The 27,912-nt window shown below is 56.3% G+C and overlaps 1 protein-coding gene across 13 annotated transcripts in view; it reads right to left on the bottom strand.

Annotated features, from left to right (window-relative positions):
- The window catches only part of CHD5 (chromodomain helicase DNA binding protein 5), a 32,022-nt gene that overhangs the window by 2,840 nt on the left and 1,270 nt on the right, over positions 1–27,912 (bottom strand). For 2 of the 13 annotated variants that reach the window (XR_008235923.1, XM_052791851.1), the window contains exons 2-36: positions 27,689–27,819; positions 23,669–23,848; positions 22,693–22,811; positions 21,893–22,131; positions 20,426–20,550; positions 18,494–18,617; positions 16,384–16,550; positions 16,081–16,299; positions 15,032–15,241; positions 14,721–14,932; positions 13,109–13,240; positions 12,426–12,534; positions 11,916–12,107; positions 11,630–11,830; positions 11,090–11,227; positions 10,401–10,522; positions 9,652–9,825; positions 8,743–8,884; positions 8,397–8,528; positions 7,778–7,895; positions 7,214–7,338; positions 6,162–6,393; positions 5,946–6,071; positions 5,648–5,820; positions 4,742–4,916; positions 4,156–4,248; positions 3,600–3,688; positions 3,267–3,400; positions 2,736–2,880; positions 2,149–2,308; positions 1,922–2,001; positions 1,670–1,799; positions 981–1,070; positions 441–581; positions 90–198 (exon numbers count right to left, since the gene is read on the bottom strand). Coding sequence is in view for 10 of the 13 variants with exons in the window: in XM_052791851.1 (XP_052647811.1) it covers positions 90–198; positions 441–581; positions 981–1,070; positions 1,670–1,799; positions 1,922–2,001; positions 2,149–2,308; positions 2,736–2,880; positions 3,267–3,400; positions 3,600–3,688; positions 4,156–4,248; positions 4,742–4,916; positions 5,648–5,820; positions 5,946–6,071; positions 6,162–6,393; positions 7,214–7,338; positions 7,778–7,895; positions 8,397–8,528; positions 8,743–8,884; positions 9,652–9,825; positions 10,401–10,522; positions 11,090–11,227; positions 11,630–11,830; positions 11,916–12,107; positions 12,426–12,534; positions 13,109–13,240; positions 14,721–14,932; positions 15,032–15,241; positions 16,081–16,299; positions 16,384–16,550; positions 18,494–18,617; positions 20,426–20,550; positions 21,893–22,131; positions 22,693–22,811; positions 23,669–23,848; positions 27,689–27,819 (5,188 nt within the window). In the remaining 3 variants the exon portion in view is untranslated. Of the gene's footprint in view, positions 1–89; positions 199–440; positions 582–980; positions 1,071–1,669; positions 1,800–1,921; positions 2,002–2,148; positions 2,309–2,735; positions 2,881–3,266; positions 3,401–3,599; positions 3,689–4,155; positions 4,249–4,741; positions 4,917–5,647; positions 5,821–5,945; positions 6,072–6,161; positions 6,394–7,213; positions 7,339–7,777; positions 7,896–8,396; positions 8,529–8,742; positions 8,885–9,651; positions 9,826–10,400; positions 10,523–11,089; positions 11,228–11,629; positions 11,831–11,915; positions 12,108–12,425; positions 12,535–13,108; positions 13,241–14,720; positions 14,933–15,031; positions 15,242–16,080; positions 16,300–16,383; positions 16,551–16,748; positions 16,823–18,493; positions 18,618–20,425; positions 20,551–21,892; positions 22,132–22,692; positions 22,812–23,568; positions 23,645–23,668; positions 23,849–27,688; positions 27,820–27,912 lie in introns of those variants that run through there. The other 11 variants (XR_008235924.1, XR_008235925.1, XM_052791852.1 and 8 more) reach the window with 10 other exon arrangements.

The raw sequence follows: 27,912 nt of genomic DNA, 5'->3' as shown, positions 1-27,912 counted from the left end.
GCTCCCGCACCCCGCCGAGGCCTCCCCTGCCTCGCCGCCTTCCTGCCAGCCGACAACGGGAGGCACGCTCCCGCCAAGTCAAAGGGTACGTGACAATTCCTGCCAACAGCCAGTAGTCGTGTCGGCGGTGCCAGATGTCGTAGATCTTGCCAGAGGAGATGGCAGCCCTCTCCTCGTTCTGCCACAGCGTGTGCAGCTCTGCGGAAGCAGAAGCGAGACAGCCGGGTCAGCCAGCGGGGCTGCCGAGGACATCATGCAGCGCATCAGGCAGGGCGAGCAATGAAATCTCCCAGGGGACAGCGCAAAACCGAGACAGCCTGCTGCCAGGCGAAGCACCATCCCGTCCAGCCTTTCCACGTGGTTCACATTTCTTGCGCAGGCTCAGAGCTTCCGTGTAGAAGCTCTGCAGAAGCAGCCAATGCCTCGGCTCTTACTCTTACCTGTAAAGCCGCCGTCAGCAATGTTGAACATGAATCGGAAGTTCATGTTTCTGTCATCCTTCTTTCCATCCTCCTCTTCCTCTCTGTCACCGTTTTGCTGAGCCTCGCTTTGCTCCTTCTCCTCCGCCTTGGCGTCCTCTGCTTGGGAAACACAAAAAATCGCGCCCGTCTAATCGTACTCTGCCAAAACACCGACTGGGGTCTTCCTCGCCCCATCAGCTGCCAGAGGAACTCCCTGCTAAAGTCACCACTGGAAAAGCCACCAGCCTGCTCTCTGCTCCACAGCAGCTGACCACCTGCCTCTTTCAGCAGGTCCTACTGTTTGCACAGCCAAGTACAGGCAGCACCCACCATAACGGCGTCTTATGTCCGCTGGTGGCTCCCGAGCATCACCAGACGGCAGCACCCGCTGCTGCGGGTGCCAACGGTTGTCCTCGCCATCACCCCGCAGACACGCTCCCTCGCCTCCGTGCCAGGCACCTGCCTTGCTTTGGAGGCCCTTCACACCGCTGCCCATCCCAAAGCCTCCTCACGCCTCACCTGGTTTGACTTCTTTGTCCTCCCCTTTCCCCAGGCTGCTGTTCAACTCCGGCTTCTCCAAAGGCTTCTCCTTCTCTTGAATGCCCTCATCTGCAGAAGGGAAGGGGACCATGAGAAAAGCCTGGACTGCAAAATGCTCTTCAGGGAACAACAACTTACTGTCTGGATAGACTTTCCCTTTCGGGGTAAAGCTATTACATTGTTTGTATGTTCAAGGCATTTGAAAAAACCTTCTAACAGAATATTCTGCTGCATTTTATCAGGAAAACGTATTTAGTTTTCCCTGTTCCTTGAGACAGCTGAAGAAGCATATTATTAGGAACAGAAAACACTCCCCAGAACGAGCACTTCTCATAATTTACAACCTGGAACTGTTGTTTTTTCAGGAATCGCTACAGGACCTTGCAATATTCAGGCTTCCCACTGCAATGCAGAGAAGCAAAAGACCCAAGCAAGGTGCGAGCACCGGAGCCTCCCACCAGAGGGGAAGCCCACCCGTCAGGAGTGCCAGTGCGTCCCAGACTTCTAGGGTGCATGCCCTGGGCTCCACACGACTTGAGCTGTAGAACTTCTCCAGCACAAATCAATGCCACTGCTGGGTGCCACAGCCCCACAGAAGTCCCAGCCACAACTGAGAGTGGAGCCCGCGCATGGGCATCGTGCTCGTCCAAGCCAAAGAGACTCCTCACCTTTCACCAGGGGCTCAGGAGAAGGCTCAGCCTTTTCACTCTCCTCTTGCTTCTCCACCCTCGGCTTCTCCTTGCTGTCGCAGCTTTCTGTGCACTCTTCGCTTTCCGCCTTCTCGGCGCTCACAGGCACCTGAACGTAAAGCGCCCGCACCAGATCAGCCCAGCCTTGCCAGTTCCTCAGAGAGCACTCCAAGTTTCCAGGCAGACCATGAGAAGGCCTCCTGGCAGAACTGCTGGAAGAAGCCACCCTACCTGGCTGTCAGACACCTTCCTGGACTTCTGCTCCACTTGCTCCTTTTCCTCCTGGAACCCGAGTTGGGTTTCTATTTTGTCTGTAGCAACAGCAAAGCAAGGAAGCCATTGAACGGGGCCCCAGAGGGGTAGGCAGACACCTGCAAGCCCTTCTGGCCCCTTGGCCCACCTCCCTTCCCAAGGCAGACCAAAGCCACGATCCCCTGGAAGCCTGTAGGCACACCTACCCACAAGGGCCACAGATCCCGCGTGCATATGTGCTGGGCTGGCTGGGATGGGGGTGTTGGGACCCGAGGACACAATCTCGCTGGACTTCTTGCTCTCCGGGCCCTCGAGGATCAGATCTGGAGTGCTGTACTTCCCATTGACATGCTCAAACTCCTGGACCTGGGGCAGATGCACACCATCGAGTCAAACACAGCGGAAACGTTTCCAGCCCGGTGCCGCAGAGCCGGCAAGTGCAGGCTGCTCCACCCGCAGAGGCACAAAGTGGCAGGATCGCTACGCCCACCCTGCCAGGGACGTCTGACACTACGGCTCAGAGATCCAGCAAGCCTCCAGCGTGATTTCTCTTTTTTGCCAGCCAGGCTATTGAATACCTGCTCATCCCTATGTCCCTCCCAGGGAAAGAAGCGGCAGGGTTTGAAAGGCAGTTTGCATTACCGTCCCCTATTTGTTTATCACAAAAACGGATGCGCCCTGAGCCTGGGAGATTCAGTAGGGGATCCCTGGTGAAAGGCATTTGGCAGCCAATGAAACCCACAAGTCTCCAGAACATACCTGAAACGGCACGTTGAACATTTTGCTCACCCACCTTCTTCCTTACTAGTGACATGACTCCTATCCGAGTCAGCACATGCTGGCGCGACAGCCCTTCCCGGGGAACGCCATCCGCAAAGGTTTCGGCACCGTCTGCCCCAGGTTCGCACAAATGTCTCATGAAGAGAGAGACGTACGCCCTGCGGAAGGAAAGCCAGACCTCAGTCCAGCTTGGCCCATGGACCCCCTGCTGACCCACACCGTCTGCTTTCACCCACGGGTAAGGGCAGAGTCTCGCACCCAGGCTAAGATTTAGCCTATCACACACAGAACGATAGCAGCCCTCTCAAATGAAACAGGCATTGCCTCCCCAAAAATAAACCATGCTGGGGGTACGCAGGCACTTGGGCTACCGCTGCCCAGTGGGCTTCGTCACAGCACAGCCTCTGCCTTGCCCTGGGGAGTGTGGCAGAGATGGTGACAACAGGGCGATTGGGGTTCATCCCAAATGCGCGAGCTAAGCACTCACTGCGATCAAGCAGAGCCCAGGACAGACCTCGCCCTGCCTGCCTGGGAGCCCCCGTACCTGAACTCCTTCTCGCTCTTCCCTCGCAGATCCCGGACCAGCCAGTGAGAGTTGAAGGCATCCTGGGGCGGCATGCCCCAGCGCATGATGGCATTCAGGAAAGCCTTGCGCTGGCGGGCGTTGAAGCCGAGAACCTGCAGGGAGCGGAGGCGTTGCCGGGACCACAATGTGGCTTCGGAAGCGCGTGGCATCTCGGAGCCTCGCGGCTGTTACAGCCGTGCTGGACCAGGACCGACGTGCAGGCAACTCGGCACAGAGTAGTCCAGCCCGCGAGCCTAGGGCAGACTAGGCATCAGTCGCATCAGTCGTGCTCTGGCTGAGGCCGACACTCACCTCGATATTTCCCCCAACTCTTGCCAGCAAAGGAGGGAGAGGCTTATCCCGGTCACTCTTCAGCTGCCTCCGGGATTGTCTTCTGCCACCTAGAGTCAAGCAGCCTCAGTGATGGATGGGCCCAGGCAGCGAGGAAGGACGGCCAAAGCACTCAGGTGTCCCAAGCTTCCTGCACTGCCTCCCGACGGGAGCAGAAGCCGGGCAGAGCGGCAGCCCAGGCTGCGGAGCCCCTTCCACCCATCCCGCCAGCCTCCCCGAGCCGGGGTGCTCTTCTGCCCTTACCGGCAAGGGAGTACCATGCTCGCTTCTCCTGCTGTCCCCCATCCTTCCACTGCCAGGACCAGACCAAGGTCCTGCAGCGACCGGTGAAGGAAACAGGCGGTTGACTTCCCTGCCCTGGGAATCTCCTCGCCTGGCAGGCAAGTGGGGATACCTCCCCCTGCATGGAGGCCCAGAAGCACACCGCTCCCTCCAGCCCAGATGTTTCTGCTGCACCTGAGTGCCGGGGGCTTCCCACAGAGCAAAATCCCCTGGAGTAGCAAACGCATTAACTCACTCTGACCTTCTGGCCTCTCTTCAAAGTCTTCATCCTCATCCTCAGAGCCAATGGAGTACTCCGACTGGTTGTCGGAGAGCTCATCCTGCCACTCTGCAGACCGCAAGGGAGGCCAGGTTAGAAGAGTGCCTGAGTAGCGGGACCCTGCCCGGCAGAGACACGCAGGACAGGTGAGAGCCCACCCATGGGTGCAACTGGCATCCACTGCCAGGCAGCAAGAGAGGAGGGCACAACAAGCAGGAAATTGCCTTCTCAGGTTTTCCAAAATTAGTATTCTCCTCTACAGAAAAAACCCAGTTTGAAATATTTTGCCCACAAACATGTTCTTCCAGAATTCTTCTGGCAGAACCAGAGTTTACGGACCAAAAAAGAAAAAGAAAAAATCTTTGAAGAATTTCTATCCCTGAAAGTTTAGGAATAGGGGAGGCACAGAGCCACGCAGTCTACCAAATGGCAGAGAAATGCCAAGCAACAACTCAGCCAGTGGGTCTGTGAGGGAACCTCCTTGCGCAGCTTTTCAGAGCCAGCCCGCAGGGCCTGCTGCCCGCCCCGAGCCCAGCCAAGAGCCAAGCAGCTGCAGCCATACCTTGGTCCTCCTGCGAGGCGTCATTGTAGTTGACCTGCTTGCGGATTCTCTTCCCTTTCCCCAAGTTCCTGGCCAGATCTTCCTGCTGCTGCTCATAGTGGTGCCGCAGCAGCTTCTCCCAGTAGTCAGGGTCCACATTCTCCTCTTGCTTGATGATCTCACGTTCCACCTCCTCCTGCAAAGCAAGAGACAAGAGGCTTGAGATCAGGCAGCCGCAGACCTGCCTGCATCGCCCCGCTGCCGGTCCTCTAACGGCACTCCAGGGGAAGAGGGAGGGCACCGAGCCACTGGCTGGAATTTGCCTCCCGGGTTGTTGCCCAGGCGTACCAGCCTCAGTGCAAGGCTGCCAAAGGGCTGGGCCAACCTCCCACCCAGAAAGAGCTCCTCCGAACACTGCCATCCATCCCACCTGGCAGTGCCCACACTCACACCGAGGGAGAAACTACAGATCTGCAGAGACCTCCCAGAACAGCAGCCTACTGTCAGCTTTGTCAACAGATGAAGGAACTAAGTCAGTCAGCTACTGGGAAAACCAATGCCAGCAGCACGGTACATAAGCAGGACCGTGCGTGCTGCCAGTCTGCAGGGGAAGAGCCTCCAGAAGGACAGAAGGGGGTGCCTATGGATGGGTGCTTTGTTCGAAATGAGGTCCCACGCCAACCAGGACAGAGCCCGCCTTGCGCCGTGGGCTGCACGGGACAACGACAACTCTGTTTCCTCTGCCTGTGGCCGGGCCCATCAGCCCTGGGACCCCTGGGTCTGGAACCATCTACAGCTGTCAGAGAGCAAGCAGGGAGGAGTCCTGCCCCACGCCGAAATGCTCGCAAGAACGGGAAAGGGAGCAGAAGAAACACAGAGGGACGTACAAAGAGGTGCGATTGTAAGACATGATACTAATCACATTACCACACCATCCTCTTCTCTCACAACATACTGGGCCACTTTAAAGGAGCTGAGATACTCGTTCATGTTCTGGAGCTCCGTGTCATCAGTCGCATCCTGGTTTCGGTCCAGAAGCTTAGAGATGGCAGCGTCATCGTAGTGGATCACACTGCTGTCATCCACATCCTTATTGTCACCTGGAGAGCAAAGTGCGGGGAATGGAAGCGCAAATCACTGTGCCCGTTCCCAGAGCCAGGTGAGCTCAGGTTGGATGCTGGGCCAGGGAGGGGGAGAGGTCACCCCACCAAGGGGGGCTACACACCTGGTGGGGTGCCACTGTGCTTTTTTTTCATGCCGGGAGTCACTGCACCCCCTTTGGTTGACAGCGCGTCAGAGAAAGGGGTGACAGCATCCGGCATGGTGATCCGCTGTCCCTGAGACACCATGCCTGCGGGCATAAGAAGAGGAGAACAAGCCCCAGCAACTCAGACAGGGCCCCACCTCATGCAGAGCACCCCCAGCGCCTTCCCGACCTCACCTTCCACATCATCCTTGAAGAGCTCTTCTGTCCCAAACTTGAGGATGTCGTCCAGCTCTTGCTTGGTCATGGAGCCCGACTTGGAGCCGAGCCCCGGGCGGACCACGAGGTGGGTAAGCATCATCTTCCTTTTGGCCACCTGGGTGATGCGCTCTTCAACAGAGGCTCTGGTCACAAAGCGATAGATCATCACCTTCTTGTTCTGGCCGATGCGGTGAGCTCTGCTGAAAGCCTGCGGGCAGAGAACGAAGCTGTCAAGGGCAGCACCGTGCCGTGCCGGCCAAGGGGTCCTGGTTTCTCACCCCTCCAGGCTGCGCAACGGCAATGCCAGGGCAAGGCTGAATTCAGCATTCAAGGCGGCTACGGGGCAGTGGAGCGAGAGGGGCTCCTCAGAGCCAACCTGAATATGCTGGCCCCCTCCACTGACTGCAGGTGAGCCAGCTTCCCCATCCAGGCCCCTAACTGAAGGGCCTGAAGGCAGGCAGTAAGGACACGCTGCCGCTAGGAACCCTCCAGCTGCACATTCACCGGGCCCGCACTGCTCCTTCACCACCCTGCACCAGCACATCCTCCCGCCTAGGACCCAGGCAAAGGAAATGCTGGCCCAAATGGACGGCAACAGCAGACGTAGCTTTGGAGAGGACCTTCTCCCGGCCGGGGAGCACGGGAGGGTTACGCATTTCTCTTCACTTTTCCATTACTTTCCGAGGCATTGGCTGCTCGCCTGCTCTGTTGGTGGTCAGTCCTTAGCTAGGGTCCACCCTGGGCTTTTGGAAACACAAGTGGAAGCTCCCCAAAAGAGGAGGGGGCACCCGGTTGCGAACAAGCAGCAGGAGAGAGCGAGAAGCCTGCGGAAGAGAGCTGGTTTTACGTGCCCGGTCTCTCCCATGCCATGGACAGGCCAGGGCGAGGCTGGCAGGTGCAGGAAGAGGGCTCCTGAGCAGAACCAGCTCTCGAGAGAAGAGACCGGCTTCCCTGTGCAGGGTATGCAAACAGAGGGCAGAGCCAGAGAGGTACTTACTATATGGGAAGGAAAAGGAAAAGTCAGAAACCTGGATGTCATTGTGGGGATTCCAGTCAGAATCATAAATAATGACTGTGTCGGCCGTAGCAAGGTTTATGCCCAGACCGCCAGCGCGGGTAGAGAGGAGAAAGCAGAACTGCTGAGCACCAGGAGCTGAGAAAGACAAACCCACAGGTGGCAAACGGTGAGACAGAAAGGAAGCGTGGAAAGGTGCAGTACCATGCTTTAGGGATAAAACAGCGGGAACTGTCGGTCTAAGCCAACAAGCAACGGGCAGGGAAGGCAAAGAGTGAGAACACATCATTCCTTGGTGTCGTGGTTTAACCCTCAAACAAGGCAGCCTGCCGCTGGCACGCTCCAGGGTTCATTGTGGGACCCAACTCAAGGGCTTAACGCCATGGTATGAGCAGCCCCCGCCGTGCCTCGGGAAGCCGGACCTGCCGAGTGCGGCACAACCGACGCGCAGGCAACCCCCTGCCACCTCTCCTGCGCGCGAGCGGGGCTCTCGGGCGCAGCCAGCCCACCCCGCTGCTGGCTGCGTGCTGCGCATCCACCCCGTGCCCTCTCCTCGGCGAGGCAGAAACGCGAGTACCGTTAAACCTGTCTATGGCCTCCTGGCGCAGGCCGCCGGTGATGCCCCCGTCTATCCGCTCGTACTTGTAGCCTTCGTACTCCAGGAAGTCCTCCAGCAAGTCCAGCATCTTCGTCATCTGCAGGACAAAGCGACCCTGGCACGAATGGCTCTGCGTGGTCCGGCTCCCTGCCTCCCCCCACGTCCCCCGGGGGCCTGCCCTGCCCAGCCGGGCCCCTGCCCGCAGCCCAGAGGCCAAGGTGGTGGCGGAACCGCCAACAGCGGAGTACGGCCAACAGGCAACTGCCAGAGGAGTGACATTCGCATCTCGTCTTCTACAGGCAGCTTTGTCAGCACAAGGGAATCGTGTCTGAACGGCCCTCCCCAAAGGGGAGCACTATTGCTGTTATCTCCTCTTTATCCATAGATAAAAGAGGTTTTAAACATGACAGGCACTCCCTCAGGAGAGAGCTGGGACACAGTCCATCCGCCGTGATGGCCACAGCTGCCACACTATCTGGGGGAGAAGCTGTCACCAGCTCTTCCACCTATCGCTATCTGTTCCTAGCACAAAATTCTCATACAGAACAAAAAAAATCCTTTAAAGATGTATTTATTATTAATCCTTCCCTATGCTCACCTGGGAGAAGATGAGAACTCTGTGACCCCCATCCCGTAACTTCTTCAGCATCTTTTGGAGCAGCATCAGTTTCCCAGAAGATTTGACCAAAGAATTCCCATCGTAGGATCCATTGGGCAGAACCGGGGCCTCCTGTCAAGGCATCCTGGTTAGCCTCCTCGAGGACAACACTCGTTAACTTCATGCAGAAATTCACATGCATTTCCAAGGCAAAATCCTTGTATGAAACCACTCGCATGAAAACCCACACCATTAACCAAAGCAAGATCACAGAAACAACCCCCACTGACAGCTTACACACAATATTCTGAGAAATGCCTCCACAGTGCAAATACAGTTGACGTACCACTGCCGCCACAGGGAAGAGGTACGGGTGATTACAGCACTTCTTCAGGTCCATCATGATGTTGAGCAGCGAGACCTGGTTCCCACCACCTTTCGAATTCAGGGCTTCGAAATTCCTCGTCAGTATGAACTTGTAGTACTTCCTGTGGGAACGGGGACAGGACAGGCACCCTTGTTAATTCGGCCAGATGCGGGACTGGCGTAAACAGGACAGCACCAAATTAAACCCCACTCACATCACTTCGAAAGGGACATCTAGAAATTTTTAAAAGCAATGGTTCAGCACCCTCAGCCCAGAGCCGGGTTTATTTGATTGCTCTGTGGACATCGCAGCCCCTGTAAGTGGGACGAACTCGGGGGCACAGTGGCTAGGAACACTCCCTGCTGCTGGGTGTAAACCAAGCCTTGGCCCACCGTGCCGGGAAGAAGTGACATGACCTTCCCGAAAAGTCCCCCATCTCGGCAGAAGATACCACTGAAGCTGAGCAAGTCAGCCCAAAAGAAACAGAGTTGAGCAAGCATGCCCTGGGGCAGCAGCAATGCTGCAGACTGACGCCAGGCGAGCTGGCAGCACAGGCTGATGCCCCGGTGCCGAGAACAGGAGAGGGAGATGAGGGTTCAACCTCAGGGTTTTCTCTGTGTCCCCCAGAAGCAGCAGAGCCACACCGAGAGCCTGACAGCATCAAATGCTTCCTGCTGAGCAGCCAGGACTGCACAGAGCCCAATTTAACCAGAGTGAACACGCTCCCCGGTGAGACAGAAAGCGCTCCAGCTCTTCCTGCAGCAGTCCGAAGGACAGCAGGGTGTCTCTGACCTGGCAAACCCCACTGACACCCCACCGTGCCGCAGATGAGGCAGGGTGAGGGAAGCCAGCCAGCCAACCCAGGGAAGCTGCTCTGGAATTACTCACTTCTGCATCTGGCTCAGCTCCACTCTCACGATCAGCTCTGTCTTGGCCGGCATGTTCTTGAACACATCTGCCTTGAGCCGCCGCAGCATGTGGGGACCCAGCAGATCATGGAGCTTTTTGATCTGGTCCTCCTTGGAGATGTCTGCAAACTCCTCCAGGAACCCCTCCAGGTTACTGTGAAAGCAGCCAGAACCAGAGAGTGCTGAGTGATAACGGGATGCGCGAGAGCAAAGATATCTGTTTCTTTGTGACTTAAAAACAAGGGCAGAGGGTATGCGATGAGGTAATGCTCCCATGCCTGTAACTGAGCAGAGCAAAAGCCAGGCCAAGGAGCTGCACTGATGGCTGAGGGGAAATTCACACTAAATGCACTAATACGAGGTCTGAACAAGTTCCCCAAAGTACCTCTCTCTCCTCAGAGAGGGAAGAGAAGGCAGGTTTCAGTTCCTCACTCACAAATCTCCTGACCGATAGCAAGGCAATAGCTACACACAGGACCCAAGAAGTTCTAGTCCACGGGAATAAATTTGGGGTTACATTAAATGTGCATGCAGCTGCTACAACAAGCCACGGGGACGATGCACTTTGCCACCCGCCTGCCGGCGCAGATCACTGACACTGGCACAGCAGTAACTGGATCCAGACACCCCCACACAGACAGGAGCCCCGGGAAACCTCTGCTGAGCCACCCTGCCAGCCAGGTCCCGGCTGCTCTCCCTTTTTGGAGAGGGGGAACTAGCGCAACTTACTTAAACCTCTCAGGAGTCAGGAAATTGAGCAGGTGGAAGAGCTCTTCCAAGTTGTTCTGGAGCGGAGTGCCGGTGAGCAGCAGCTTGTAATCGATCTTGTAGCTATTTAGTACTCTAAAGAACTGGGAAAAGAAATGAGGTTAGGTGAAAAAAGCTCAGAGGAGCCAGTTAGTCATCCGGGGACTCTGCAGGCTGCACACACGGAGACTCAGCAGTGACCTCTCCCTCCCGCCAGGCTCGCAGAGCAGACCGCAGCTTGCCTGTTCTGCTCTGAACCATCCCCATCGAGCACAGGCAGCAATCCTGAATGTCCTTGGGTCACACCACCTGCCTCCCCCTGCGCTGGGAATTGTGTGAAGGTCCCAGGGGCCAGAGACCACTTTTAGCTTCAGGTAAAGGGGAGAGTAAGGAGAGGGATCGATTCCTTTCCACGACAGCCCGTCCAAGGACTGTCAGGCAGGCAGCTAGGCTGCTGCCTCTTCCACTGCTGAAGGATTTTTAATGCCAGAGGGTGTTAAAGAGAGCAAATCCACTGAAACGCAGGTCCCAGGCAGAGCCTGTGCGAGGTGAGGACACCGTTCAGCTCCCAGGGAGGAAAGCACGGAGCGGCAGACCGCCAGTGCTTGGGTGTCATATCTTTGTGGCACCGGCCGCACCACAAAAATCACTGACAAACGTCTACTACCTACCTTGGACTGGTTGTTCTTCAGCCTGTGCGCTTCATCCACCACCAGACAGGCCCACTCAATGGAGCCCAGCACCGCCTGGTCAATAGTGATCAGCTCGTAGGAGGTGAGCAGGACATGGAACTTGATCTGCGCTTCCTTCTGGAGGAGCAGAGGGAGAGAAAAGCTACGATAAGAGAGCAAGGAACAGGACGGCCTCCACCTTCGCTGCTGCTGTACATGACCCAAGGAGAAAAGGAGGGGCTGCCTGCACTGCACTGCACAGCGCCGGCAGCAGGGCCGAGGCATGAGTCATGCCAGCAGAAAATCTATACGCATCTGAACATTAGAACCACGTAGGGTACTACAGAAACAGAAAAGGCTCTGGCACAAATCTTTAAAGCTCATCACAAATCTCCTGCATCTGTCAACTGTGCCAGCTTCCCTCTTTGGAAAACAGCTGATTAGGGACCTAACCAACCTCCTGCTCCGGGTCAAATTCTGCTCTCTCCCCTTCTAGCTGATGGTTAAAGCTACCGGGTAGGGCACAGACTTAGCTCCCACCTTCATCCGGAAGACCTTCTTTCCACTCCGGATGGCGTTGTCTTCAAAAGAAAATTCATTTTCCCGGATGACCGACCGGCTTTCTTTGTCGCCCGTGTAGGTCACGACGTAGAAGTCGGGTGCCCACATCTCAAACTCACGCTCCCAGTTGATGATGGTGGAGAGAGGGGCGCTGACCAGATACGGCCCTTTCGAGTGGCCCTGCTTGGGGAGACAAAGTCCAAGCTGTTCTCCCCGTACTGAGCAGCTCTCGGCCACCTTGGGGACCGCTGGATGCTCCACTCACCTCCTTGTACAGAGAATACAAGAACACAATAGTCTGCACAGTCTTCCCCAGCCCCATCTCATCAGCCAGGATAGTATCCGTTCCTTGGGCCCAGGAAAATCTCAGCCAGTTTAGCCCTTCGAGCTGGTAAGGATGGAGCGTGCCTCCCGTGGCATCGATGTACCACGGCTGCTTGTCAAACTTCACCGTAGGCTGAAAAGAGACACGACGCAAAGCAGTGAGAACCAACTCCCCCTCCTTTCTCTGCGGCCAAGCACATCCCTCTTTAGCCTTGTGACACCGAACAGCCCGAAAAGAGATGCAGACACAGTCCCCAGCCCAGCCCTCAGGCTCCTCACAGCAAAACCACTGCGGAGCTTTCAATGAAAAAAAAAAAAAAAAAAAAAAAAAAAAAACACAACAGGGTCCCCAAGGGAACTAGAGGAGAAAAGGGCAACAGGATGGGGGGCCAGACAGACCTCCCTCTCTGGGCTCACGCACCATTGCGCTGCCCCCACCGTTCTTACTCACATCCACGAGAGGCGTTTCTGGAGGCTTTTCCAGCTTCTCCTCTTTCAGCTTTTTCCCTTTCTTGTTCAGCTTCTTCAGAGGGCGCGTGTCCTCCCCCAGCATCAGCTCCCTGCAACAGCCAGCACGCATCAGGAAAAGGCAGGCGGGCATTCCTCTCCCAGTCCCCAAGCCAAGGGACAGAACCGCCTCTCAAACTCCACTGCCTTTTCCCCATGGGAGCTTTTCTGGCCCAGTTAGCATGGGCACTCCTGGAGTGTTAACTTTCCCCTCCCAGCAGTCCATGCCACATCATTCCAGAATGCAGAATAGCAATCTCTTCAGAGTACTGTGGTTTTCCCCCAAAACAGACAGGCAGCAGCGCCACGGAGCTGCCCTGAAGTGCAGTGAGACCACAAATATTACGGCAGTATAAACGTAGGGGAAGGGGAGCACAGGCTGGAAAACAACAGGTAGGCAGGATTTCCCAGCAGCCCTGAAATGGGATTTCAGGAGAGCCAGCTTTCCGAAAGCACTTGGCCACTGCTCTCTGAAGAGAGGTCCCTGGGAGCGGTGCCAGTATGTTCCAAAGGGGTCACCTACAAGTTCCCAGTAGTCCCAAGGCCTGCGCAGGCTGCCCCAGCCCTGCCAGGCTCTCCCAGGCTGTGGCAGCCCGGCTGCGGTCCCACCGCCCGGCTGGCTCCTACCTGTGGTTCCAGTAGAGGTGTTTGAGGTTTTCATAGTATGGGATGTCTATCTCATCGATCTCCCAGGTGCACTGGTCGTAGGGCAGGTCTTTCCACTTGATCAGGTAATGGATGTCTCCCTTTTTATCAAAGCTGTAACGCAGGGCATGAAAAGCCTGTCAGTGAAATGACACTTGACCCCCGGGAAGCAGCTAGCCATAGCCTGCTTCCCCGAACCTGGATGCTTCATCCTCTGCTTTTACCTACAGACCGTGACATCCAAGCAGAGGTAGAAACACAGAAAGAAAGTATCTACGCTTTCCGGCAGAAATGCCTATTAATCTGCTGCATGTGTTAAATCATTGAGCTTTAAAGTCTCCTCTTCCATTCCACTGGGCAACCTCGTTTTCCAGTTTTACCAGGACTGGATGAGTACCAGTGTTCACCCTTCTTTCTCCTGCAGCATTCACTGCTCTATGAAGTTTTGCTTACACTGAAAAATGAATAAACACACTACCGAGTCTGATTATATGCCTACGAGGAAAAAACCCTTGCCTTATTAGCAGACAACGTAAAGCTCACGTGAAAATTAGCCAGGCAGCTTGCTTTAATTTCTGCCAAGCATCCTTCAAGCAGAGTCACTGCTTGAAACTTCAAGTTGCCACTTGAAACGTAGAAATTCAACAAAAAGGTGTCTCTAGCCACTTGATGTAAAAAAAACATCTGCACAGCGCATTTCAAATGCAGGAAATTTCTTCCACAGAAAAGAAATGCAAATGTCAAGGCTTCGTGAGGAAGTCAGGCACCTGCTCAAACTCCTCTCCTTGGGCACCGTCCCTAGCAGCATCAGGGGAGGTAAGCGGGAACAACGCGTAGCACACAAATCCCTGCTGGTGCCTCACCTTTGCCAAGAGTGCAGAGGTGCCACATGGCTTCCAAGAGGAACAAATGACCTACATGGAAAAGGGCTGCTGTTCCAAAGCAGTTTAGGAGAGCAGCAGCAGCCGCAGGGCACCACTGATGGAAGCAAGACTCATCACCAGGTTGCAGCAGAAATTTACGGAATGATTAGGCCATAACAGGGACACAAACAATATGTCTGGGAAGAGTGGAACAACACTGTGCATCCACCTTTGGGAAAATTTACTATCTCTATTTTTAACACGCAACGTAGTGGAAACAAAAATAAGACAGGCATCTATTCACTCCAGGCCTTAGCTTCACCTTGGGAGCAAACCTCCAAGGCAACAGAGACCTTGAAACAAGCCAGCAGCTGAAATTCCAGCAGCCCGAGATTTTGGCTTTGCAGAAGGACGGCCAGAACTTCCTGTCCTGGGGGGGAGAACTCAGCCAAGCACAGAAATCCCGCAGCAGGCAGTCCCAGCGGCTCAGCTAACCGCATAAACCGTCCGTGTGAGAGCTGCGCACGAAGGGAAAACCCGCAGAGTGCGCAGACCTGCTGCTCAAACCTTCATCTGCAGAACTTGTGGGGGTCCCAGGGAGCACGGCATGGCTCACCCTTGCCATTTCCCTCCCTGGCTTGCGACGGCATCGCCCAGCGCCAGCACTACCAGGGGCTCAGGCACCCTGGCACGTGCCCATTCAAGCACCCCCCCGGCACGCAGCTCCTCACCTGTGGTTCAGGATGCGGTGGATCATCATCCACTCAGGCTTGATGCCGTAGCGGTAGAACCGCTCCTCCATCTTGGCGTACTGCGGGTCTTTGTTCTTCCGCTTCTCCCTCTGGCTGTCCTCGTCCCCAGAGCCGTAGTCGAAGGCCGGTGGCTCATCCATGTCGTTCTTCCGTTGGTAGTTGCGGTACATCACAGTGTGGTAGAGCTCCAGCTGCGGCAGGAGGGAGTCACGGTCAGTCCGCGGGTGGTGGGGCAGCGGGCCCAGCAGGAGCCCCACAATGACAACAACGACGACAACACGCTGGCTCACCTGCAGCTCCTTGACCCAGGAGCAGTGCCAGTAGGAGAGGCCTGCCCACTTCACAAAAAACTCGCGCTCTGGGATCCCCTCCAGCACCTTTGGCGCGGGGAGGGCCAGCTCCGCGTCCGGGGTGGGCAGCACAGGTGGGAGCGGGGTGGCCGGCGGCTCCTTCCAGGCCCAGTGCAGGATGCGTTGGACTTTGCCCTTCAAGGGAGGGCACTGGGGATGAAAAAAGCAAACAGGCAAGAGCACAGAGTTTAAGGTGAGCCCCTGTCAGGGGCCATGGGGAGAAGGGCAGACCTGGAAGGGCAGAAGGGGTCTCGCAATGCCGAGCAGACGGCAGCCGTCCAGGCACGGCAGGGAGAGCACGGCCGGAGCTCCGGCAGCGTGCTGGCACAGCCTGTACCGCAAGCTGCTGCCAGAGGGAAAGCCCAGGGCGGGGAGCGACCGTGGATTCACCCCCAGCCGCGGGAAGCCAAGCATAGCAAACCGGGTGACCTGAGCAGTCCCAGCCCCTGCCTCCATCTATGTCAGCCTGCAGACAGCACCACCGCCCCCAGGGGAAAGCAAAGCGCTGCCCAGGTCCCGGGCAGAGCTACGCCTTTGCTATTTCTAATGGGGTGGACAGAAAGGAGGCGGTGAGGCTGCGTGGGGCGGGCAGAGGCTGGCTGGCGCAGGTGCGCCCGAGAAATGTCCGTGACACCGCAGCATCCCCCGCGGGGACAGGCCTTGCCACCAGGCAAGAAAGGCCCCTCCACACAGGCCATGCATCAAATAGGGCTTGACATCCCATCTGAAAACCAGCAGGGAAGCCGCCAGCCAGCAGTCCCCGCGGGGAGACTGCGCAGGTGGCAGAACCGTCCAGGGCCCTCAGATGCATGCGACTGGCAGCGATGCTGCTCCAGGGAGGGGGGTTGCGGCAGAGGGCAGGACGCCGGCCCTGCGGCAAGGCACGGGGAGAGGGTGCGAGGGGCAGTGGTGGCTGGGAGACCCGCTCCTGGGCTGGGCCAGGTGGGTGCGGGAGCAGGGACGGGGCGAGGAATGCTGGTAACACTCACTGTACAGCGAGGGCAGAGCCATTCACCGTTTGGTATTTCTGGCAGTGGCGGGTTCAGGCAGTGGAGGTGGTAGGAGGACGGGCAGGTGTCGCAGCACAGCAGCTCCCCTCCATCCTTACAGACCCGGCAGAACTCCATGTGGTCGTCCTCCTCCTCCTCACCACCTTCCTCTTCCTCCTCCTCCTCCTCCTTCGGCTCCCACTGGATGCCCTCCTTCTCCTGGGGAAGCACAGCCAGCGTAACGCCGAGGGTTTCCGCCACCCACCCGCCCGCCCCCCCCCACGGGGCCCCAACCCCACTCACGCAGTGGGGGCAGCTCCACTTGCCCTCGGGGGCCTTCTCCAGCTCGGGGTCCAGGCAGACGAGGTGGTAGGCGCGAGGACAGGTGTCGCACAGGATGATCTCTCCTCCCTGCTGGCACACCTCGCAGTAGTCCTGGTGGTCCGTCTCGTACCCGTCCCCTTCTTCGACTGCAAGCAAGGGACAGGTGGACAGTCAGAGGGACGGCAGAGCTGCCTGCTCTCCCGGGAGGGAACGGGACACTTGCTCCTCTATGATACAGTTAAGGAAATAAGGAAAGCATTTCGCCTCGGACCCCTCCTGTTACGTCCCCCTACCTCTCTGTCCCTCAGCACCACAGTTCATCTTTGCACACAGCATCATCTCACCTCTGTCTCTCTTTCTCTCTCCACACTGTATCATCCTTTGGTTCCTTCAGGCTCTCAATGGAGAATGCCAGAACCTGGAGAGGTTGCAAGGGAGGCCGGTCAGAGAAACCTCCCCAGGTACCAGCGCCACCAACTGCAAACGCACCATGCAAGGGTGACACGGCCGAGGAGGAGGACCCCTCCTCCTGGGACTACTCTGCTCTTCCTGGGTGCTCACTGGCGCAGAGGCAGGAGCTCTCTCAACTCGGCACGGACGGGAAGAGGAAGGGAGGGACAAGGCCTTGCAAGCGCCAGAACGGCTCGTCTCAATGCCCAGCTCTCCTACAAACTCCCAGCGCGGACCTCCGACCTTCTGCTCCTCCAGCACGCGGCAGGAGCTGCCTAGCTCTGGCACGAGGGCCCTTGTACAGCAATAAGCCAGGAGGAGAAACAATGCCCTTCACACGCAAGACACGGAGCCAGCCGGCCAGCCCTGCCTCGCTGACTGACGGGGAGGCTGGCCAGCATCATGCCTTAACTGTCCCCCATCCCAGAAGCCGCCCTTCCATTTCTCGGAAGCAAAAACCCATCAGCAAAGCTAAGAAGCCAAAGGATGCGCCTACATCTGAAGCATCTCATCCCAAATGAGGATGCAAGGTGGAAAGGCAGCACGCATCCTGCAGCTGCACAGGAGGCAGAGATGGCGTGGGAAGCCAGGCAGGGTAGCACCGAGCCCTGGCAGTCCCATCGGCACTTGGAGCCAGAGCAGGGCTTGGGGCAGCTCCACGCAGGGGGGCTGCTCTCAACGGCAGCACAGGGATGCAGGTGCCATCGCGCAGAATCCACCCACAGCCCTCCACGAGGGAAGGGATGAAGTAATACGCACACAAACGTGGCCACGCAGCCACTGGGAGACCCCGACAGATGCTTTCCACCGCTGCTCGCGTGCCTCCCTCTTCCTACATCACTACCACAGATCTACTGCCTGCCCGCTGCCTGACTGCACAACTCACGCAGACAAAAAGTCCCTTGTCTTAATGCTTTCTTGCCTGCAGGCTGCCCCGCTCCGCTGGGAGCTTGCCACAAGCCGTGTTTCTCCAGGGGCTGCTCCTCAGAAAATCCCGTCCCTAGACGCCCCACAAATTCTGGAATTTTGCTGCTAGAGGACAAATCCTGGCAGGATCACATGCGCAGGCAGGGTGCCAGCTGCCCACACTGCCCGTGACGCACGCCGGTGCCCAAAGCACAGGCAGGGTCCTGGGGCGGGCAGGGGGCTCAGCTGCCCTGGGTGGCTGGGGCTGTGAGCAGGCAGCAAGAGGGGGCAGGTGGGCTTTGTGAGCCACGGCACGGCACAGCACTGCAACCATGGCTCTCCCAAAGCAACTCTGAGTGGCAACAGAGCTGGCTGGGGGGCAGAGGAGGCCCAGGTGGTGGCTGATGGCTGGAGATATGCCCAGAGGGGTATGTGACAGTGGCTCGATAGAAAAGCCCTGCTGCTGGGCTGCCCCGCCGCCACCGGCGCTGTGAGGGTGAGCCAGCGCCCTGCGACGGGATCCGCTTGCTGCCTTCTTGCAGGCACAAGCCCACCAGCAGCAGGGCCTGGACACCAAGAAAGCTCCTCACACTCCACACACACAGGCAAGCACAAGCACATCCTCTCCCCCGAGCCAGCGCCAGACACAGCCTGGAGCTGCCAAGGCCAGGAAAGCACCATCTGAAGAGGGCAATCCAAACAGAACAGGAACAGAGTACAAAGGATGGCCTACTCCTCTTTTTCTTTCTCCTCCTCTTCCCTCTCTTCCCCAGGCCAGCCGAGCACTCGGAGCGCACTGAGGAGCTGTTGATGCTGGCACTGTCAAAGTCGGATTCCTCCCGTTCCTCCTCTTCGCTCTGCAGAGGGGAAAACCAAAGCACACACAGTCCAAGCGCTGGCATCCCAGCGGTCGCTCCCAAAGAACACTGCTCTGCAGCGGAACAAACCCCTAAAGACCCACATAAACCCATGTGGGATCATCGCCCAGCGGCTGAGCTCCTCAGGGCACCCTCCTTTCCACATGAATAGACTAGCCAGAGCAGCAGGGATGGCGCAGGGCGAGCGCGCTCCTGGCACCGACAGACAGGCTTCATAGGTGTCACAAGGGGTTAGAAAGCAGAAATCTCCTCTATCAGATCAATGTCCCAGCCAGGCAATCGATAAGCGTAGATCCGGACTATCACTAGAGCCTGAAGGCAAATACCTTGCACTGCTCAGCACAGCACAGGGACAGCTTGTCCAGTTCACAGCACCATCAATGTGCAGTCACCACGTGAATCTCAGAGCGTGTTTAAAATACACAAATTGATGGGTCAAGTCCCTGCTCGGCCTCCCTGACAAGAGGTGGGCTCTGGGTTTCCCCTGCAGCCTGCGATCTCCGCTAGCACAGAGTGCAGAGATGTTGCATGGTGCGGCCAGCCCGGCACGCTGGGAAGGGCTCAGCATCTCGCAGGTGTCAGCCAGCTGCAAGAGCCCGCTGCTGTGACAACGTCATCCTGGGTGCAGACACCCAAAACAGAGACACGTGGGGGGATGACCCCCTGCTCCCAGTCCTGTGCAGTCAGGGGCCCCCTTCTCCACTGCTTGGCAGAACTTGGCTCCCTCTCTCTCTCGACACCCATTTCAGCTTGCGTCAGCCCGTTTGCGTGCACGCACGTAGGCATTCACGCTTGACCTGCCTTACCATGTGAAAGGAGTTAAACAGGCCCGGCATTCAATGGCATCAAAACATCAGAACACATCTGAATTCTTATTCTGAAGACTGATGCATGCAAATACCCGATTTGCACATTATTAATCAGGTGCTTAGCACTCCAGCTGCAGGAGCAAGCCCAAGCTCTCGGTAACTCTCAGAAAGGCACAGATCTAGGTGCACCCGGAGACGGGATAAATTTTTCGTGATGTGTGATTGAAAAACAGCAGCAGTGAGTGGCTGCCTCGCACTGCTCCTTTTGCTTCAGCCTCTGACGCACAAAGCTATTTACAAACAGGTCGTGTTATGTGAACTAGAGCTAGAGAGTAGGTGAGCTCCAATAAGGGTGAACTAATGGGATTTTGATCAATACTATTATCAAGACCTACAAGAGTTCCACCCCTATTCAATACTTATTTAAGAGACTTAAGCTTCAGAATGCTCTGCTAGTCTTTAAAACATGGTATTTGTGTGCTGACAAGAGCACAGCACGCAAACTGCAGTGGTGCCCTGTTGCCACGCTCTTACTGGTAATCTCTGGTACTCCTGGGCTACACTGCGGGATCACAGATGCCCGGTGGCAGGCTGTGCTAACATAATTAAAGCATTTGGTAATTGTCTTAGAGGTATGGTTCAGCTGGAGTGCAAGCCCCAAAGAACTCCTTTGCAAATGAAATCTGAAATGATGGCATTACCAACCTCGCCACTGGAATTAAAGGTGGTTATACGATTTTAGCAGAAATTGTGCCCACACACGATGCCTTTACAAATCTAAGCCTGAACACAGTGCGCTCTATCAAAGGGATGAACGAACATGCTGATCAGGGACTGGTGCCTCGCGGGGGGGGCATGAACAAGGCTGTGACACCCCCTACACGAGGGAGGCTTCTAGGGGAGGGCTTGTCCCGTCTTTTCTCTGCCACACCCCCCCGTACCCGAGGCCCCATGCAGAAAATGGAGGCACACACTTACAGAGGAGCCCTTTTTCCTTTTGCTGGGGATTCCTCCAAACCGGAATTTCAAGCCTGCCATCTTTTTCCCCTTCCCTTTTTTCTTCCCGTCTTTGGAGCCCTTGATTTTCTTCCGCACTCCCGGACCTGGAGAAACAGAAGATTTGTTTGGTACTCTACAAAGAGCTGTCCCCCAAATCACTGCCCCCCGTCAACCCCAGGATTTACAGGGAAGATGAGAGAGCACTGGGGACCACGGGGAGCAGGGCAGTGGCTAACACTGTCCACAGAGCACGTGCTTCGGGGCAAAAGGCTGCAAGCCCAGACCCAGCCCTTGCAAAGAATCGGGGGAGGAAAGCACCTGCCCTAGGATCCAGGAGAGGGACCGCAGCCCACAGACCACAGGGCTGCAAATACCAAACCAGGACTCAGGGGTCTGCAAGGCGGGGAGAAGAGGCAGCCACGGAGAGGCAGGAATGCTGCGCTGAGCCTGCCGCGCGGGAAGGCTGCTGCAAGCTGCACTCTTGGTCAGCTGCCAGCTCTGAGCTGCTTGTTCAAAACCCCTTGAGGCATCAGGAATTGACAACTGCACAAGTGGAACAGCAACCTTCCCGAGGAGGAACATGGCGCAAACAAAGGGAGATCCCTCCCTTTCCCACTACTGCCCAGCTTCTGCAGCAATTCACGCAGCCCCTTCCAAGGGGCTGTCACCCCTTGGTGACAATCTGCTGTCAGAAATTGGAAAACGATTACAGCAGGAGAGCCCTTTCAATACAAGTCAGACTATTTCCAGAGAAGCTACTGCAGATTTATACAGTTGGCTCACTCCTTGCAAGTGGGCTTTGAAGACAGTCACCGTCCACCCACCTGCCAGGAGAACAAATCCTTTATTCTGAAAAAGAGCTGCAGCCTTACTGCCAGTGCCATTCCATCACTGAACTCCTTGCTAGCTCAGAGACAAAGCACCCGGCTCGACTGCCCAAGGGCGCATGTTCATCCGGCCAGACCATACCTGCTCTGCCAACGCACCTCTGCCCTAGCCTTGCTAACCTACAAATCCCCTTCAGCTTGGACACTGGACTCTGAGGATACTGCTGGTTTCCAGAGGGCTTTACAGCCCCGCTGAATCCCCCAGGAGAGAAGACGGCACAGAAATACATGGCCCAAACACTTATTGAAGATATAAGAATGAAGTTGAGCATTAATTGCCACAAACTGCTGGAAATCCAGAAGGTCCAGAGGCTGCCACGGTGCACTGCCATGGTTCACAAACCACAGCCCCCTCTAGGACTTCTGCAAGGGAAACAGGAGCTGCAGACACAACTCTGGCACTACGTTCGCCTCCCCAGTTTGCTGAAGCATGCCTCCTGCCTGGAGATGCTTCGCCACCTTTGCCAGCCTGAAGATGCGGCTGGCTAGCTCCACAGGCAGGCCATATGCCACTGGTGAGAGCAGCCCCTCCGGTCAGCCCACCGCGGTTGGCACCTACCCTTGCCCTCCTTGGTCTTAGCCTTCCTGATGATGGTGGGCAAGGCAGACTGCTGGGGGCTGGCGGCAAGCGGTGGAGCGACAGTGACCGTCTCCACAGCTGCAGCAACAGCCGCTGCTGCTGCTGCTGCTGAGCTGCCCTTGAACGGGTTGTTGGCACTGAACTCTCGCCACTTGGCACCAAGCACGGTCATCATCTTGGACATGGGGATCTTGGGGTTCTTCTTGGCGATCAGAGGCCTGCAGGGCGGGTGAAAGGGAAAACCACGCATTAACAGAAAAGCTTTGCTGCGTGTCCGCTCCTGCTCGTCGCCTGCTGGTACTTCAGCCCAAGAAATGCACCAGTGGTGCATGCCTCACAGCAGCAGCTTGCTGCGGCCCACTGGTAGCAGCTCCAATGGAAAGGCAGCAGAAGCCAGAGCTTTCTTAAAAAAGAACATGTAAAAAGGGGGCATGCCAAAACTTCCTCTGAGACCACCTTTCCCTGAAATACCTGTTGTGTTTCGAATGGCTCGCAGTACAAGCAAAAATTCATTATTGTTACTCAATTTTTCTCACAAAACTTCGAATAAGCACACACCACAAATGGGGGTCTGGAGAGAGGGAGAGGAGGGACAAACACTTCAGCTGTTTTCCAGCCAATCCTGCAATTAAAATGGAGTCCTGAGGACTGGGTCAGGCCAGGAGAAGCAACCAGGAGCTCATGATACAGAATTTACTTCACAGCTTCACCCACTTGATGGAGCAAAGCCCAAACCTCAACCACCACCAAAGGCCCCCTCCAGACCTACAGTTTCCTACCTGAGGAACTGGCTGAAAGCCTTGTAATTGGTCAGAGTATGATAATCTTCTTCTGAGAAGATGTAATCTACGTCATCAAGGCCCCATTCTTCCATCAGCTGGGCTGAGCTCTTGGGCTCCTGTAGATTTAGAGAGACATCATTAACGTAAACGACCGCGGCTCTGCAGATGAGCAGTGCAAGGCTGGGTCTGTCACGTGCTCTGTATCAAACGCTCTCCCTAGTCAGCGACCCGCAGCGATTTGCTTCTGTGGTTTACAAAACAGAGCATGCACAAGTGCTTAATAAACTAATGCTTCCCACAACTCCAAGAGGCAAATTAACGTGGCACTGTCCAAATGCTCCCTGTACCACGCAGTACAACACAAAGCTTTGGCAGGTTTCGCATCTCCAAGAAACTCAGTTTCCCTCTGCATGCCAAGATAAACAACAGGGAAATATAGCCTCTCCTCTCCCCGTTGTTCACCTGCAACCTCTTCCTTGCCAAACTCAGGGCAAACCTCTCACGAAACCTCCAGGCCACCTTCTCTAAGCACGAGCTGCTCTGCCACTCCCTGCCCCCGTGTTCAGAGAACAGACGCAATGAATCTAACCTATTAGTGGTGGGATGCGGGCAGATGATCCAAGAAGGCAAGCTGCCTCAGACTGAGAAGCTGCCGTCTGTCAGAAGGTCCAAGCTACCCGGCTAGGCCTCCAACCTCAGAGTAAAACACGCTGGCTTCATCACCACAAAAGGCACCAGGAGGAGTTGTGACACACATTGCCGCGTAGCTAAATTGGTCAGCCCGCCAGAGAGCACCTTGGTTACACTGCCTCGCTTTACACAAAGGGAACTTATCCACCAGCACAAGGTGACTGGCCAGAACACACAGCTCACCCCTCACACTGAACGAGGTAACTCGAGCCCTGGCAAGGTCTGGCCACGTCCTGCGGTCTCATGCTCTAGCACCAGCTCAGGATAAAGGAATCTTTGGTACCTTTAGACCTCCATCCTCGTTGTCATCCTCCTCTTCATCCTTCTTCTTCCGTTTTGGCTTTTTCTCCTTCTTGTCCTTCAGTTTTTTCTTCTTCTTTTTGTTGGGGGAATAGTCACTCCCTTCACTCTCAGACTTCTCCTCAATCTCCTCATCATTGTCTGACATTTCGTCATTGCTCCCCTAAAACAGAAAGTGACAGTGGAGAAAGAGCAGGGCCTGCCCCGCCTCCGCTCTCCTCCCACAAACCCTCCCAGGCAGCATGAAGCAGCTGCTGTCACCAGCCAAAGTCACCCCTCCCTCGAATAATCCTGCCATTACACTGCAGGGCTGGGGGAAAACACCACAAAAATCAGATTTGGGAATGGCGAGAAGCACCTGACTGCAGGAAACACAGACAGAAAGAAATCTTTGGTTTATCTGGAGGTGTTTCTTCAGGGCAGTTCTGTGATCCCTAACCAACCTTCTGCCCCAAGTCCCCACCTGTAAATGGAGCCAGTCCCTCTCTCCACTCCAGGCGCACTATAAACACACCTGCTCATGCAAGGCAACCCACGCTCTGTGGAAGCACCGGAAACAAGAGAAGGTCGTGCAATACAGATAAAACTGTGTTTGGAAAAGCTTGTCTAGGCCGAAGTATATGAAATGGAACCTTCACACTTTTGCCTTAAGACTCGTTCACTGAGGGGCGCAAGAGAAGCAATGCTGAGCCACAGCCACGCAGACGGATGCCTGCTCTACCTCCATATTGTAACGTGCTCCTCTGAAAGTGCCCAGATGCTGCAATACCACAGTGTCCAGGAACCATTCTTGTGAGCAGCGGTATAAACAGAAAACCAGGAGACAGGAAGCCAAGTAAGCAAATGTGCGCATTAAAAATAGCTGTGTAGTAAACCAAAGAGCAACACCTCTAAGAGGCAGCTAACTGCTCTGCTAAAAGATCCTAAATTTTCAGACGGGCAACATTTAGGCAATGTTTTTAATTCCTATAACACAGGTAACATATGATGTTCCTTTCACCTTGTGTTTGCTTATGGCTTTACACAAATAAAGTCACATTCTTCTATCACAGTGTGAACAGCTAAGAAACTAAAGGAAATGAAGAGAAGATCTCTTTAGTCACATGCAATCTTTTAGCTCACCAGACAGGTATCACGCTAGGGTTTTGCTTTGTTGCTGTTTTCTTTTTCTGCCCAGCTGGGCACTATATGCTGCAGCCAAACTGCGTGACTACAGGAGGATTTCAGCTGTCACATGAGCAAAACAGTCCTGGTGGATGCACAGAGAGTCTTGAAAGGGGCAGGAGAGCAGAGCAAGTGAGGTGAGCCTGGCTGAATTCCCTCGCTTTCAGAGACAGGCAGCCACGTGAAACCTCCCATCTCCAGTGGAGACTTGGTCACACACAGTTTCAGCACCAAGCTGAGCCAACTGCTGGATGGCTGAAGGATGCATTCTGCTTCCCCCCAGAAGGGACCAGGCTCAGATGGCTACACCGAGCTGGGGATAGCTAGAGTGGAGCATGGTCAGGGGGAATTTAGGTTTCTTTCCGGGAGAGAGACCGTAACCCGCTGCGCAACTCCGACAGCAACCACATCGCCATCCTAAGGAACGCCGGGTGGAGCACTCGGGTCCCGAGAGAGCCTGAGAGGGTTTGTGTGCGTTAGGGCATCCCTCTGTCCCACCCGGACGGCTGAGCCCTCACGCCGGCGTGCGGAGCAGCACAAGGGCTCAGCGGGATGCTGCCCCGCGAACAGCGCCCGGCGCCGGGCTCAGCACCACGGACAGCGCCCGGCGCCGGGCTCAGCACCACGGACAGCGCCCGGCGCCACCGCCCCGGCAACGGGAGTTTATCGTTAACGGCCAAAGGCAGCGGCTGCCGAGGTGCGCGGGCGGCCATGGCGGAGTTCTGGTGCTTGTGGGCTCAGAACAAACCGAGCCTTTCCTTCAGCGGGGCTATAAACAGTTGTAATTTGGCACGGAATAATTGGTTGCCATGGTAACCGCTGCAGCACAGGTTGAAATTCCCCCTCTCCGCTCCCTTCTCTGACAAGGACCTTCATCTCCATACGTGGAGGTTCAAACTGCAGCCTGGTTATTTTATGCAGATTTTTCCGGGGGTTTGCAGCACCGGCTCCTGCGCCAGGGCTTCCGTCAGCGTCACTGCAAACCGAGCGAGTTCCACTGCGGCTGGTGCAGGCAAATTCCCGCACGAGCACAGCGTGGCAGCCCTCCCGCCCCACGCTCCAATGACAAAACCGGGGGGCTACAGGGTGTCGGCCAGTCACGGCGTAGGCACTGGCCCCACATCCCAGGCTTGCACCTCCCTCCCACCTTCCTCTAGCAGGGAGAAAGCCCACTCACCCTACAAAACTCTGGAGGAGGAGTTCAGGAAAAGGAAGCCTCACTCAGGCCCCCCTGCCTTTTATCTCCTCATCCCAAAATGCAGCCTGGGTGCTGCTCAGTGCCTACCAACAGCTACAGCACCAGCTTCTCCCTGGCTTTGATGGACGAAGGAACAGTCTCCCACAGGCAGAACCGAGGCTGGTTAAGACTGCCCACACAAGACCTTAATTCAAAAACAAGTGCAGTCCACGTTCAGCCTGTTATTTTCTCCCCACCCCCAGCAAGGCAGCATAGGAAAAAAACGTGCCCAACGATGGAAGAGGCACAGGGAGGCAGAGGGCCTGAGCCAGCTTTGTCTGGTATCTGCAGAAAGACAAGAGCATCACCATGGCCACGAAGGGAAAAAAGCTTCCTCGGGGCCGCGGCTTCTGCAAAAGGCTGGCAGGCAACGCAGCGGAGGACGGCATCAGCTTTCTTTAAATCCGCAGTGCATCATGCTCCCATCAGTAGCAAAAGCACTTTAACGCGCTACCTCATCCAGCCAATCTGTTTTTACAAATCCCACGAGGAGCAGCTGGAGGAGGGGATGACCGGAGGGGATCGGCATCCTTCAGCCCCGGGTTGGCAAGGGACGGGGTGGGGATGCACCTAGTTGTGCTAGATGAGCGACTTCTCCCCAGCCACAGCGTCACTGCGGAAGGAAGGGGAATGAAGAACCTCCGCTGTTGGCCCTTTCTTCCCAGCACCCTATTTGCATTCAGTCAGCAAAAGGGCCAGCACACAAGATGTCTGCTCCTGTCCTTACGTCCAGCGCTGCCTGGGGCTGGGAGAGCGAGAGGCAGAGCCTGCGTGGCACAACGCAGCAGCCAGCCCGGCTCTGGGACCATGCTGTATCCAAGCCAGGCACCCCGGCAGGGCACAGGCAGCGCCAGTCAGCCTTCCTGACCGGACAGCAGACCCCCAACACAGCCTCGGGAAGGCCTGATCCTCGAGGACACGACACCTCATCTTCATTTTCCTACAGAAGGCCCAACGGCCCTTCCACGTGCCAAATCCTAGAAGCCCCTACGCTGTCTCGCTTGCAAAATGCCCTGGACGAGCGTGGCCGACACCGATGTCCACAGAAACCTCCAAGCCCTGCCCCGGTCACACCCCCAATGCGGCGCTTTGCATCTCCCTCCTCAGAAACATGAGCCCCAGACACGGCATCGGTACAGGACAGGCCAGAAAGATTGCCTGCCCCTGGACACAACGGTAAGGAGGTGCTGCACTGCACCACAGACAGGAGGGCTTCAGTGAACAGGGACGGACGGTACCATCACGCTCACCAACATATACACCACAGCCAAGCCCCTCCAGAGGGGCCAGGCAGCCACGTGGCTGCCACAAGGCTCAGTGGCCATTTCCTCCCCCAGCTGCTCTCCAGAGACCACTCACGGGGCAGATTTCCACCCCAGAGCCTCAGAGCGGGACAAGAACTGCTCACACCCTAGCTCTGGGTCACCTCCCAGGGCCAGGAGAGCGCCTGCTTGGCAGAGGAACACCCCGGTAATGCCCCCCCTTTCCGCCCAGCGACACCCGAGAGGTGCTTGCCAGCAGCCAGCTGCACCCTGAGCAGTCTGCCTCTGCGCCACAGCCAAGAGGAGCCCCCCAGGCCGGAGTGAGAGCATGCAGCATTACCTCCTTCTTCCTCCTCTTGATTTTGGCAGCCTTGCCATCTTTCAGCTTCTTGGATTTCTTTTTTTTCTGCACAGCGACTTGCTCTTCTGTGAAAAACTCATCGAGTCCTTCCAGCACCCCATCATCTTCTTCTGGGGACAAAAGGGACAGCTCACGCAGACGGATTGCACAGGCACGCAGGACCCCACGTTCGCATTTATCCTCGTAGAAGAGCACACCCGAGC

This window comes from Harpia harpyja, chromosome 7 (genome assembly GCF_026419915.1).
Source record: "Harpia harpyja isolate bHarHar1 chromosome 7, bHarHar1 primary haplotype, whole genome shotgun sequence".
NCBI lineage: Eukaryota > Metazoa > Chordata > Aves > Accipitriformes > Accipitridae > Harpia > Harpia harpyja.
Note: the sequence above shows the minus strand (reverse complement) of the source record. Positions and strands in the feature narration are given on the sequence as shown.